The 13,951-nt window shown below is 53.7% G+C and overlaps 2 protein-coding genes across 2 annotated transcripts; both read left to right on the forward strand.

Moving 5' to 3' along the window:
• Positions 1-3,205: 3,205 nt before the first annotated feature.
• On the forward strand, positions 3,206-7,096 carry CD93 (CD93 molecule). Its single transcript, XM_066177995.1, has one exon. It carries the CDS (start codon positions 3,486-3,488, stop codon positions 5,205-5,207), a length of 1,722 nt encoding a protein of 573 aa, XP_066034092.1. The 5' UTR covers positions 3,206-3,485; the 3' UTR covers positions 5,208-7,096.
• A 2,833-nt stretch (positions 7,097-9,929) lies between these two features.
• Positions 9,930-13,415, forward strand: THBD (thrombomodulin). The gene has a single exon (XM_066177996.1). It carries the CDS (start codon positions 9,930-9,932, stop codon positions 11,586-11,588), a length of 1,659 nt encoding a protein of 552 aa, XP_066034093.1. The 3' UTR covers positions 11,589-13,415.
• Positions 13,416-13,951: the final 536 nt, after the last annotated feature.

Consider the following 13,951-nt stretch of genomic DNA (forward strand, 5'->3'; position numbering starts at 1 on the left):
CATCTCTTAGATAAAGGGAGAGGGAAAACATCCCTTGGAGTGAGGATTTTATCCAGGGTGATTGTCCTGTTCCCACTGGGATGTGAGGAGCTTTTCCTTCTTGGGTGGAAGGCTTCCAGAGCCATGATTCCCAATTTTCCAGCTGCTGTCCAGACTAATACTGCAGCTGTGCTTCAGTCCTTTCCTCACTTCCAGGAGAAAAGAGTTTGGGAAGAGTTCCCCTCTTCTATCCCAAAGAAACTTAAAAGCATGGATCTGCTGGGAGTCAGTGGAATTTCTCCTCCCTGAAATCCCAGCGACCATTTCCAAATGGAAATGGAATTCCTGGCTCTAAACACAAAGTGGGCTGGAAAAACAGGACAAAACTAAAGGATCATGTCCTGACTTGACATCCAGCAATATCCTTGGAGCTGCTAAAAACACCTGGAGCAGCTCCCTCCCACCTGGCAGAGACCCCATGGAGCTCCTGGAATTTTGCCTTGGATTTTATCTGAAGAGATACAGAATTCCTGGATTTGCTCCGGGGTTGTTTTGAACATCACCCCTCCTCCAGCTTTGTCCTGGAAGTTGCTCCAACGTTGGAAAAACGTGGACAAGAAAAGCAGATAAAGGGAGGGAAGGATGGAAAATGCCAGCCTGGAATCTGGACTCCAAGGAACCAATTCCCTGCTTCCATGAAAAGGAAGGAGATGCCTGGAAGTAATGGGATATTTGGGATGGGAACTGCTCTTTCCTCATTTCCATCTAGGTGGGCGTTCAGCCACTACATGAAAAAAATCATGGAATGGTTTCAGTTGGAAGGGATCTTAATTCCTCATCTCATTCCATGGGCAGGGACACCTCTCACTATCCCAGGATGCTCCAAGCTGGCCTTGGACACTTCCAGGCAGCCACAGCTTCTCTAGGAATCTGTGCCAGGGCCTCCTCACCCTCCTAGGGAAGGATTTATTCCCAGTATTCCATCTAAGCCTGCTCCCTGGCAGTCAGAAGCCATTCCCCTTCTCCTGTCACTCCATCCCTTGGGAATAATCTCTCCCTGTCTTCCTCCTTGGCTCCTTCAGCTCCTGGAATGCCACAATTGGATCTGCTCCATCCCTCTGGTTATCCTGGTGCCTCCTCTGGATTTGCTCCAACAGCTCCACATTCTTCCTGTGCTGCGAGCCAGACCTGGATGCAGAATTCCAGGTGGGGTCTCCCTGGAGCAGAGGAAAAGGGATGTGAAAACCTAAACAAAGCAATTCCTTTTCCTGGCACTTGGAATTCTGTTCCTATTAATTCCTGCTCCTCTACATTGCCCAAATTCCCAAAATTTCATGTATCAGGAGCTCCCCCATTCCAAGAGCCTTCCCATAGCTTCCCAGCCTCAGCTCCGGGTCCTTGGGATGTCTCCAGGGGGAGCCGAGTTCCTCCAATTCTTTTCCCGCACAGGTGTCCCCCTCTCCGGCTCCTTTGTCCCTCATCCCAATCCCGGATGTGTTCAGCCAAGGGGGGTTGGGGAAGAAAATCCTTTTAAAGTTCGGAGCCAGGACTTCTGTTTTCAGTGGGAACATCCAAGAAAATTTAAGGAGTGTGGAACATTCAATAAAAATCAAAGCAGCACCAAAATTCCCCAAAATATACCTACATAAGCTTGGAACATGGAGATCTTCCTAAAAGTGAAGGGAGGCAGCTTTCTTATATATGAAACTTGGAAACAGGGATATCCTTTTTTTTTTTTTTTTTTTTTTTTTTTTTTTTTTTTTTTAATAAAATAAAGCCACTGGAAAAGGCTTTTAGCTTTATTTTTTCAAGTATTCCATGAAAATTCCATTAATATTTTGAACAAGGAGTTCTTTCCTGGGACAGGATTCCTGATTGAACATCCTACACATCCTAATAAAGAACATTCCCACCAATTCCTTGATTATCCTAGTGTGACTTTTAATATTTAAATGATATTTAAATATTTGGGGATATTCCCCAGTTTGGGACTATCTAGAGGCGCTGTAGTTAAAAATTCCCAGATTTTGTCCAGGAAAACTTGGTTGGATAAAAAAGGCCAGGTTGGGTTGTGGAAAGAAGTTGTTGGTTGGAAAATTGTGGGATCAGCTGGGCGGACAAACCATGATCCATGTTTTTCCAACAGTGGATCCATGTCCTAGGCTGGCAGCAGGGAATTCCTTCTGTGCTGAGCTTTCTTATCCCAAGTCCAAAACAATTTTCCCCATTCCTGGAATTCTGAATAAATCCAATTAGAAACAGCATCCAGGTAGGGTTCCCCCTTACAGTTTTTGGGGGGGAAGTTGTTGTCCTACAATGCTCTGGTTTGGGAGCATTGGCTGCGGATCCCTGAACCTTCACTCAGATGGGAGATTCCAGAAGATATCCCAGCAGTCGGGGCTTTCCCAGGAATGCTGTGCATGAGCAGGCCTGGGAATGATCAAGTTTTTATTAGGATTTTTGGCAGGTTTTTTTATTTAGGAAGGCAGTGAAGGAACAGGTTCCTGGTTTTCATTTCTCTGTTTGATCACGGCCATTCCCTCAAGAATTCCAAACCCACCTAACCCACCTAACCCAAGAAATCCTGGAATAGACAGTGGATCCATTGCTGTGCTGAGCAGGAAAAGATTCCCAGGGTTAAATCCTGAATCTGCTGCCTCCAGAGGGAAGCTCCAGGAGAAATCCTGGGAATGCAGGGAGGGAACTGGGATCAACCCAGTTGTTACCATGGGGCATCCTGGCATCAAGGTCTAGAACAACCCGTTCCAGTGGAATTGTCTGTCCCTGCCCTGCTCATGGAGGAGTTTTTCCAGTCCAAACCTGGAATTCCATGAGGAATCCTCATCCATGGAATGCCGGGACAGCGCTGCTCAGCATGGCACCAGAGCCCGGCCGAGCTTGGCTCCATCCTGACATTCCCAGGACCTTCCCACGACCCAGCTCCTATTTCAGGGCTCATCCATCTATTTAAAGAAAGGGAAAAATGTGCTGAAATCTTCGCGCGTGCGCGGGAGAGGCCGCATCGAATATTCCTTCTTTTTTAGGGGCTGAAATCCACGGATCCCACGGCTTTTCAGCCGGGATGTTTTCCTTCCCCTTTTAGCAACACGTGCCTGAAAACTCCCGGCTCCTATTAGGGCTTGGAAAACTCAGCTGCTGCCGGAGAGAATAAATCAAATTCTTGGAGGAAAAAAAAGTAAAAAGGCAGGAACACCACCAAAAAAAAAAAAAAAAAAAAAAAAAAAAAAAAAAAAAAAAAAAAAAAAAAGAAGAAGAAGAAGAAAAAAAAGGCAGGAACGCGTCATGTTTTTTTCCCGAAACTTCAGGATGGGAGTGAGGAGCCGGCGGGAAAGGGAAGCCAGGGAGCCCAACGAGGCTCCACGCTACAGGAAGCCGCGGCCTCCGGTGATAAATAGGAAAGCCGGGAGCACAGGATGTGTTTCGGGAGAGCTCGGCGGGACACCGGGATGTGACTCCGCTGGTCATTTGTCCATTTGTCCTACGGGATGGCCACGCTCCGGCCGCTCTTGCTGTTGCTGCTGCTGGCCTGGCATTCCCGAGGGGAAGATGTGGACGTGCTGTGTGCCGACAGCGCCTGCTACACCCTGCACCGGAATGAGGGCAGCTGGAAAAGCGCCCAGGAGCGCTGCCGGAATAACGGGGGCAACCTGGCGGCGGTGGGCAGCGCCAGCGAGGCCGCACGGCTGCGGGGGCTGCTGGCCACGGCCCGCTGGGCTGGCCCGGCCTGGCTCGGACTGGCCCTGCCCAAGGGCCACTGCGTGCAGCCGCAGGAGCTGCTGCGAGGCTTCTCCTGGGTGGCCGGAGGGGAGCCGGGCAACTTCTCGGAGTGGGCATCCGAGCCGGCGGTCACCTGCGTGAGCGCCCGCTGTGTCGCCCTGCGGCCACCCGGCCCGCACGGCCCCGGCGGCTGGGCGGACCGGGCCTGCCGGAGCCCGCTCCCGGCTTTCCTCTGCAAGTTCAGCTTCCAGGGAATGTGCGGGCTTCTGCCGCTGGCCGGCCGCGGCACGGTCACCTACCAAACCCCGTTCGGGGTGCGCAGCGCCCACCTGGCCGCCGCTCCCTTCGGGACGCTGGCCGAGGTGGAGTGCGACAGCGGCCGGGACTCGGCCTTCGCCGTCTGCAAGGGGCCGCTGGCCGGGGGTGGCTTCGCCTGGCACCCGCCGGGTCCCCTGTGCCCGGTCACCTGCGGCCAGCACAACGGCGGCTGCCAGCAGCGCTGCCTGGACGGGCCCGGCGAGTCCCCGCGCTGCGCCTGCCACCCCGGCTACGTGCTGGCCGCCGACATGGCCTCCTGCGTTCCCGAGGATTCCTGCCATCCCAATCCCTGCCAGGGATCCTGCCGGGCGCTGCCCGGTGGCTTCGAGTGCGGCTGCGAGCCTGGGTACGCCCTGGCAGCCGACGGCCGCGGATGCTCGGATGTAGATGAGTGCGAGTCGGGGCCGTGCCAGCACCAGTGCCACAACATTCCCGGCGGCTTCCAATGCCAGTGCCAGCCCGGCTACCGCCCCGCGGGACCCGCTGGCCGCCACTGCGTGGACGTGGACGAGTGTGCCCATCCCCACTCGTGCCCGCAGCTCTGCATCAACATTCCCGGCTCCTTTCGCTGCGCCTGCCGGCCCGGCTTCCAGCGGCAGCCGGGAGGAGATTTCTGCCAGGATGTGGATGAATGCCTACGGGATCCGTGTCCCGGTGCCTGCCGCAACTTCCTCGGCGGCTACGAGTGCCTGTGCCCACCTGGCTCCCTCTGGGACGGGGATGGGCACGGCTGCAGCCCCGGAGAGGCGATCACAAACAGTATCCCACAGAGTTCCAGCAGCATCCCACAGAGCTCCGGCATTACCTCACAGAGCTCCAGCATCATCCCACAGAGCTCCAGCATCATCCCACAGCTCCAGAGCATCCCCCAGACCTCCGGCATCCCACGCACCACGCGCATCCCATGGACCACGAGCATCCCGCGGACTCTGGGGGTGCCCACCGCGGGACTGGGAGCCGGCTCGGACGAGCACAGCGCCCACGGCCCGCGGCTGCTGCTGTATTACATCGTGGGCAGCCTGGTGGCCATCCTGCTCCTGCTGGCCTTCGCCCTGGTGCTCGTGGCTTGCAGGAGAAGGGCGGCCAAGAAGGAGAAGCCGCCGGCCAAAAACGCGGCCGATAATTATTGCTGGGTGCCCGAGCAGCCCGAGGGGCGTGGGGAGCGCAGGTAGGAGGGGGTTAAAAATCCCAATAAAAGGGTGGGGGGGAATGCTTTATGCCCAAAGTGAGCTCCTCTGGCTGTTCCAGTGGGATTTGCAGTCCAGCTGCTCCAAGAGTTAACGGGAGGGGGGAGGGAGTGGGGTGGAATTTGTCTCCTCAGCTCTGCTCCTAAAGGCAAATTCGGAATTTAGGGATCGTGTCTCTAAAGGGAAATTGCTCACTTGGAATTCTCGTGCAGCCGCTTGTGCACTGCTCCCCCTGCTCATGACTGCATTCCAGCCTTGGATTTGCCTCGTTCTCCTGGAAAAGGGCTTGAAATTGGGATGGAAAAGGATTTGAAATCGGGATGGAAAAGGGTTAGAAGTTGGGATGTGCCTTAGCAGAGCTCGAACAGGCTCCCAGGCACAACCAGGGTGGGCTTTAAGGGTTATTTTTGGGGTTTTATTAAAAAATTTGTCACCTGAAACCAGAGAAAACTGTTGAGCATGGATCCAAGGAATGACATAAAGGTAGGAAAAGCTGTGTTTGGAATAACCACCTCCTCATTTCCAGAGTATCCTGCCTAAATCCACTTATAAATAGAGAAAACAATGCTCTCCTTCCCATCAGCCACATGGGAGGCTGGGCTTTTCCTGTTGGATCATTTTTTTGGGGCAGGATCCTTCCTGACTCCAAGCTGAGCGTGTTTTCCCTCTTCCCCTGTGTAAGGAGCACGGCAGAATTGGAATATTTGCTGCTTATTCTGTATAAAACTCATAACTCCCCAAAAACTCTCTGGGCCAAGTTGCTCCCCAGGTATTTTTACTTCCCAAAATTCCTTGAGACTCTTCCAGCCTTTTCAGTGGAAGTTCTCCCCAAAATCCTGAGGGGCACATCCATCGGCACCTCCTCCATGGTTTATCCATGCTCTGAAGGGCTGGAAAAGATCAGCCACAGGATCTGAAGGTTCCAGCAACTTCCTGAAGTTTCTGTTGGAATTATTTTGTCCCTGGAGCTGAATTGCTCCAGGAATGGGAATGGAACACAAAGGAGTTTGTGGTGGGCAGGGAGCTGCATCCTGTCATTCCATATGCTGAGGAAAACCCTTTCCTGCTTTTTTTCTAGTCTTGGGGCTCCATTGTGAGCTGCAAACAGTAAAATGGAGCTGATAGGAATGTTTTCCATGTGCTGCCTGGGCTGGGAGAAAGGGGGGCAATGCAGCAGCAGAATTCTTGGAAATCTTGCCGAACATTCCCAAATCCCAAGACAGCAGAACATTTGGAATAGCTGGATCAATGAATTAATTGATTATTCCATGCAATTATGCCAGCTTGGGATCTGTGGGAAATGACAGTCTGTTTTTTTTTTTTTTTTTGTGGGATATAAGGCTATAAAAAAGGAAAAGGAAGGATGAGGGTGGAATCAGAGCTGGGAAAAACCCAGGTGTGCTGTTTATTCCCAAAAAATCACAATCCCAATTTCTGTTACAACCTCTGTGTATTCCAGTGGGGAGTGATGGTGGATCTAGGGGAAGACAGGAATTTGTGCCAAGGTTATGTTGGATTTTCCCTAATGGAATATTTCCCGCTGTAGCATCCTCCCACCTGGTGCAATTCCACCTGGATCCAACCTCATGTCTCTTGTTTTTCCTGCCACATCTTGTGGCCTCCTTAGCGAATTATCCAGGGACTGGTGAATCCCACAAATCAGAGCGGGATAATTTGGTGCCCTGTCTTCCACAGGAGATAGGATGTTCATCCTGCTCCTTGGAATTTTTTGTCGTGGATGAGTGTTTTGTTTTCCCAGAATGAAACTCTTGGATTTACAAGATAAAGTTATCCCAACACCTCTCTCTAGATGAAATACCGAGAAACAAAATGTGTTTGTAGTGGGTTTTAATAAAGATATTCCTAAAAATCAATGGTCTGGTGCTCCTAATCCTTGTGTTCCCCATGGCGGGTGGGTCATTATCCCAAATCCTTCCCTGGAGCTTATCCCGTCATCTCAGCCTTTCCCAGGATTTGTGGTCCTGGGCAGGGGCCATTCCCTTCATCCCCACCATGGGGTGGCATTGGAATGGGCTGTGTTGGATCCCAAAGGCCACAGGGAAGGTCCTAAATCCATGAGGAAGGTCCTAAAACCCATAAAAAGGGTCCCAAACTTTTTTAAAAGGTCCCAAAGCCACAAGCAAAGCCCTAAAGCCATGAATAATGTCCAAAACCCATGAGCAAGGCCCTAAACCCAGGAGGAAGGGCACATCCATGAGCAAAATCCTAATCCCATGACCAAATGCATAAAACCATGAGGAAAGCCCACAGGGAAGGACCTCAACCCCACAGGCAAGGTCCTAAGACCATGACCAACTTCCTAAAACCATGAACAAGGCCCCAGTCCCATGACTATATTCTCAATCCCACAGCCAAGGTCCTGATTCCATGGCCAAGGTCCCAATCCCACAATCAAGGTTCCAATTCCAAGGACCAAGGCCCTAATCCCATGACCAAGGTCCCAAATCCATGAGCAATCCTGTTGATTTCAGCACCACTCTGCGCAAGGGCTTTTTTGGGATCAAATAATAGGATCAATGCCTTTTAGATCCTATTATCCCATGTTATTTCATATTATTTTAAGTTCCATTGCTTTCCATTCCCTCATGGACAACTGCCAGCATTCCAACAGAGCAACCTCATCCCAAAACCCTGTAAAGAAGCCAAAAATTCCCCCCTGTTGACACAAACTCCCGGATCCAGGGGTCAGGCCAAGCATTCCAAGTGCCCACTCTGAGCAGGGTGACAGGGACAGCCAGGATGAGTCAGAGCCAAAGGGAAAGGCAGGGAAAACATGATTAATGGGACTGGGGAAGAGGAAAAGCAGCCTGTCAGCAGGAAGGGCAGTGCTGGCACCCTGACTCAGCCCACGGAGCTGTGGGATAAAAGGGAATTATGAGACTGTGATTAATCCCGTTCATCTCACCCCATCCCGATTATTTTTTAGGGACAAACATTGTAAGTGGGGCAAGGCCAGCGGAGCAGGATCATTGTTTGGGAAGGCTCTGTTTTTTCCTGGAAAAAACCTTGATAAGGAATTTTTTATCTGGGTTTGCAGCTACTGAAAAAAAGAAAAACAGACGGAGCAAATTTTTTTTTTTTTCCTTCTCCACCACATTCAGTTTTCCTGTGGTTTGCTGGGATGATTTCCCCCTTTACTAGGTGGTTTTCTCTGGAAAAAAAAGAAGCAGAAGTAAAAGGAGAAGTGAAAGAAGAATTGGAAATATTAAAATTGTGGACAACAGGTGTTCCTAAAGCCAGGAAAGGTCAGAGTTATCCAGCTCTCCAGGAGATTCCTGGGAATGATCCTGCTTGGATAAATTCTTTGTTCCAAACTCCCCCATGGCTTTCTCCTTGAGGTTCATCCCTGCTGCTGGAATTAAACCCCATGGGCACTTCTTTTCCATTTTTGTGGCAGATCTGAAACGTCCAATGGGATTAAATAAGAGTTAATTTATTTTTTAATTATTATTATCCTCCTCCTCCTCCTCCTCATTATTATTCCCAACTTCCCTTTTCCCCACAGCCTCATGGCATTTATGAGAAGCACCCAGGGTTGTGAGAGGACAAAACAAACCCCAAGGGTTTAAGAAAGGACAAACAAAGTTCAATCAAGTTCAATCAAGTTTAATAAAGTTTAATAAACAAACTTCCTTGCCATGATCCAAGGAAATTGGGATTTGCTGCTCATCCTAAAGGCTAATTGCAGTGCCCGGGGCTGTTGGAATTCCATGAAAAAACAGCGTCCACATCCTCTTGTGGAGAGGAGAAGCTTGGGATATTTATGTTGCATTTTTAGGTTGCTCCTGGCTCTGTTCTGGCAGCACAGAGGGATTCCCCAAGGATAAAATGATGGAATGGGATACCCATTCGGAGGTGTCCAAGGCGAATAGGGGAGATGGGGAAAAGGGTCATAATAATGCTTACTACTCCTACTACTACTACTAATACCAAATAGTAGAACTATATAAATTATATATAACTATAGGCGGAAATATATAATTATGTGTTAGTTATTTATTAAAGAAGTTTTTCCGAATCAAACTAAACCGTTTCCCTTCATCCCGTTCTTTATTCCCTGGGAGCAGATCCCGATCCCACCTGGCTTCACCCTCCTGTCAGGGATTTTGGACACGGAAAACGTCCCCCCTGGAACCTCCTTTTCCCCAGGCTGAGCCCCTTTCCCAGATCCCTCCTGGTGCTCCAGCCCCTTCCCGGTTCCATTCCCATCTCTGGACGCGCTCCAACCTCTCTTCTTTCCATGCTGGATCCGGAGCTGGACACAGGATTTGAGCTGTGACCTCCACAGTGCCAGCAGTGTGGCAGCAACTGCGTGACATCGCAGAGGGATGAAGATCCCAGAGGGGTGACAATTCCCACCGGCGCTGCTTCCACCCCGAGGCCCCCTCCTGCGAAATCCTGCTGCTGCTTCCCCCTTTTCCCAAGACTCACCCTGTTTTCCCCGGCGCATCCTCCATCCCTCCCGCGGGACGCCCCGGCCGCTGCCGCCCCCCGCCGCCCCGCGCTCCCGGGCGGGCCCCGCCGGGGCGGAGCCGCCGGGAGGATGCGGGAGGGGACCCGGGGCCGCGGAGCGGGGGCGGGGGCAGCTGCCGGGCGGGATTCACCGCCGCAGTCACTCCCGGCCCCGCGGGCGCTTCCTTCCCCCGCCGGGGCCGCTATAAAGGGGGCGGCCGGGAAGAGCGGCCCATGCTCAGCTCGGGGAGCCGCCGGCCGCCCCCTCCGCGGGCCATGCGGCCGCTGCTGCTGTTGCTCGGGACGGTGGCGCTGGCGCTGGCACAGCCGCGGGACCTGTCCCCCGCGGGCGCGCAGTGCCTGGAGCACGAGTGTTTCGCCGTGTTCTGGTCGTCCCGTCCCTTCTCCGGCGCCAGCGAGGGCTGCGAGTGGGGCGGGGGGCACCTCATGACCGTGCGCTCCACCGTGGCCGAGGAGGCGATCGCGCTGCTGCTGCAGAATCGCGAGGGGCGGCTCTGGCTCGGGCTCTCGCTGTCACCCTCCTTGTCCTGCACCGAGCCTGGCCGGCGGCTCCGCGGCTTTCGCTGGGTCACCGGCGACCGCAGCACCGATTACACCAACTGGGCACCGTCGGGGCAGCGCTGCGGCGAGCGCTGCGTGACCGTGTCCCGGGAGCTGCGCTGGGAGGAGCGGCGCTGCGAGGAGGCGGCCGACGGCTTCCTCTGCCAGTACAGCTACGGCGGCAGCTGTCCTCGCCTGGCCGCCCCTCGCGGCGTCCCTGTCACCTACGCCACCCCCTTCGGCGCCCACGGAGCGGAGTTTCTGGCGCTGCCTCCTCGCAGCATGGCGTTCATCCCTGATCTCGGGCTGGAGCTGCGCTGCGAGGATGGGGACGGCCCGGGGCCGCGCTGGGGCCGCGACACCCCGGGAGCGTGGCCCTGCGAGCTGGCCGGTGGTGGCTGCGCGGGGACGTGCGGGGAGAAGCACGGGCGGCCGCGCTGCTCCTGCCCCGAGGGCGCCGTGCTGGGCCCGGACGGGCGCGGGTGCCGCTCGCCCTGCGAGGGGGCACAGTGCCAGCATCACTGCGTGGTCGCCGACAGCTCCTTCGTGTGCATGTGCACCGTCGGGTACCGGCTGGCGGCCGACGGCATCAGCTGCGAGGACATCGACGACTGCGCCAGCGAGCCCGGTCCGTGCGAGCAGAAGTGCGTGAACACCAAGGGTGGCTTCGAGTGCCAGTGTCACAGTGGCTACAGGATGGTGGACGGGCACTGCCAGCGCCTGCCGCCCTGCTGGGAGGCGCCGTGCCAGCAGCGCTGCGAGGAGTTGCCCGACGGCTACCGCTGCGGCTGCCACCCCGGCTACGCCGTGGACCCGTTGGATCCCACCCGCTGCCGCCTGCACTGCAACGCCACCGCGTGCCCGGCCGTGTGCGATGCCGGCGGGGCCTGCGAGTGTCCCGAGGGCTTCCTGCTGGACGGCGACGAGTTGTGCATAGACATGGATGAGTGCGACAGCGGTCACTGCGAGTTCAACTGCACCAACACCCCCGGCGGCTTCCAGTGCCACTGTCCCCACGGCTTCCACCTCCACGGCGTCGACTGCATCCCCATCCGGGACGGGGATGGCGAGGAAGAGTTCTCGGGGGATTTCGAGCCTGTCCCTCCCACGCCCGTCCCCAGCCGGCCCCCGCCGAAAGCAGAGAAGCTGCACCCCGGGGTGCTGGTGGGCATCGCCAGCGGTGCCCTCTTGAGCCTCCTGGCCCTTCTGGCTCTGGGATTCCACCTGGCCAGGAAGCGCTGCCGCTCCCACGGCTCCATGGATTACAAGTACAGTGGCCCACACGAGAAGGAGCTGGGACTTCAGCCCGTCCCCTCCGCACAGAAGCCGTAGGGACAGTGGGCAGGACGGACATTGGGAGGCCAAACTGGGTGACATTTATCCCCTACCCCCCTGCCCCCCGGCTGGAGTTTTTGAATGATAATTCGGGAAAAGCTGTGATTGCCCCGCTCCCAGAAATACTCGCTGCTTCCCAGCCAGGTTTTGAAATGCTGGGGCTGGAGAGCGGGGACAGCAGAACACCCAGAGGCTGCTTCGCTCCCGCTGCATTCCCGCTTCCTTAGCCTTCAGCTTTCCTTCCCCCGAGCCGGTGGTCAGGAAAACCGCAAGGAAAAACCCAGGAGGGATGGCTCTGTATGGAAGTGACTCGAAATCCATGGGATGAGAGCACGGGGTGACTAAGGCGGGGACTTTAGAAGGACACCTTGACCCAAATCCCCTTCCCCTGGGCTGGATGGTTTTCCCGAGCTGGGAGGCTCCTGCTTTACTTTGGGATGGGGTTGGTTTGTTTTAAGGTGAGGGAAGGAGGAGCAAAGATCTTGTGGAGGCACTTGTCACCTTAGGCCACTGGTGACAATAGGGACCCGGCTCCATGTCACCAAGGTGGGACTCAGACTCCTGATTCCCATTCCCTTTCATTATTTTTTGTGGGATGTGGAGGTTGAACAGGGGCACGAAGGCTGCCGGGGTGGGTTTTGTAGGAAAGGTTTGCGGTGCTGCAGAGCCACATCCAGTTCCTTCCATGATTTTCCGCTGTTGTTGCCTTAAATTGTTGGATTTGGGATGTTTTTATGACCCTTCCCGGCCACAGGGATTTCCCCTGTTTCGTCGTGCAGGGCTGACTCTAATCCCAAGGCAAAACATTCTCACGGGGCAGGATCCAGCATGTCGCTCATTCCCAGCCGCGGACTAGGGGGAATTCTGGAGAAGGATCTGGTTTTCCAGCTCCATCCTTTCCTGGGGAGCCAGAGGGGGTCCTGCTCTGGCTGCCTTTGGAATGGGAACGTCGGACCGGGCACTGGCAGCTCTATGCCGGTGAAATATTATCCCCGAGCAGCGGAAGTCTTGGAAGCCTGGGATCAGAGTTGGGGTGTTCTGTTCCCCTACATTCCCCCTTCCCACTCTATGAACTTTGCAGCATGCAGCATCCCCCCCAGAATACTAAACCTCCACTGCAGATTCCCAAGAAAATCAAAACGGCATTGTAGGAATTGTAGTTTTTCTAAAAGGTTGTTATCCCAAAGGCTGGATAACTGAAGGTCATGTCCATGGATTCCTTGGGATGGATTAAAGTGAAACCACATGGAGTGAGAGCTGTAAGTCTGTGGATGTGCCAGGTTTATTTTAGGACAGTTTGGCTGCAGTGGGAAGGAGGGAGCTGTTGTGATTATCTATAATTATCCATGATTATCCAGAAAGAGATATCAAAATACAAAGGTGTCACTCGGGAAAATATCCAAGGAAAAGGAAGGGAAAGAAAGGATAAGGTTTGAGAGTGGAAAGACCTTGCTAAAAAGCATCATCTCACCTGCAGGATCTGCTTCCCATGGATCTTTCCTCATTATCCAGCTCAAAACTCAGCTTGTTCCTGGGTGGATCCGAGGCATTGCCACCACACCCCCAAAATCTTCTCCTCCTCCCTTATCTCGAATTCCCACTGTGGAGTTTTATCTTATCCTACATTCCTTCCTAACGGTGTAAGAGTCCTGAATTTTGGACACTCCCTGTTTTATCCTCTCTCTCCTCCCCCCCCCCCCCCCCCCCCCCAACCCCCCAGGGCCCGTTTGTAAATCCTTATTTATTTATTGGAATTTTATCCTGTGTGATGGAATTGTCTCGTGGAGATCCTGTGTGGACACCAATAAAGATTTGCCGCTCTGATTTGGAGGGACTGCTCAGGGAATGTTCTTTCTCCCCTTCCCAAAAATTCCTCCAGAAATCCAGGAAAACCCTGGAGCATTCAGAGCAGCACTGGGATGAAAACGTTCCCAGCTGGTTACTTCCCCAGTGGGGTTAAAATTGAAGGAATGAGCCATAAATAATGGACAACACTGATACCATTCCAAGGACAATGTTAAACCCCAAATAAGCTGGAAGTGGCTCATTCCACCTCCAAGTGCTGTTCCTCACCCCGGGGTTCCAAGCTCACCGGAATTTAGTTCTCCTGGGTTTTTTTGGTGGTTTTTTTGTTTGTTTGTTTGTTTGGTCAGTTGGTTGGTTTTGGTTTTGGTTTTAGTTTTTTTTGGGGGGGTGTAATTTGGTCCTGGGTGTGCTAAAATCCTGGGAATCTTGAGGAGGGAGGTGTGTATGATGGGATCTCATTCTGCTGTGGATTCAGCAGAGATGACAGGCTTTGGGATTTTTCCCGGTGTCTCCCTCTCTCTTGGGAAGAAACAGGAATTTATTATTTATTAATC

Source organism: Chamaea fasciata, unplaced genomic scaffold (assembly GCF_029207755.1).
Source record: "Chamaea fasciata isolate MVZ Bird 193981 ecotype frontalis unplaced genomic scaffold, bChaFas1.0.hap1 SCAF_3, whole genome shotgun sequence".
In the NCBI taxonomy this organism is placed as follows: domain Eukaryota; kingdom Metazoa; phylum Chordata; class Aves; order Passeriformes; family Sylviidae; genus Chamaea; species Chamaea fasciata.

Bases quoted from the DNA above. Each gene is read 5' to 3' on its own strand.
- CD93 (XM_066177995.1), top strand. From the start codon at position 3,486: ATGGCCACGCTCCGGCCGCTCTTGCTGTTGCTGCTGCTGGCCTGGCAT.
- THBD (XM_066177996.1), top strand. From the start codon at position 9,930: ATGCTCAGCTCGGGGAGCCGCCGGCCGCCCCCTCCGCGGGCCATGCGG.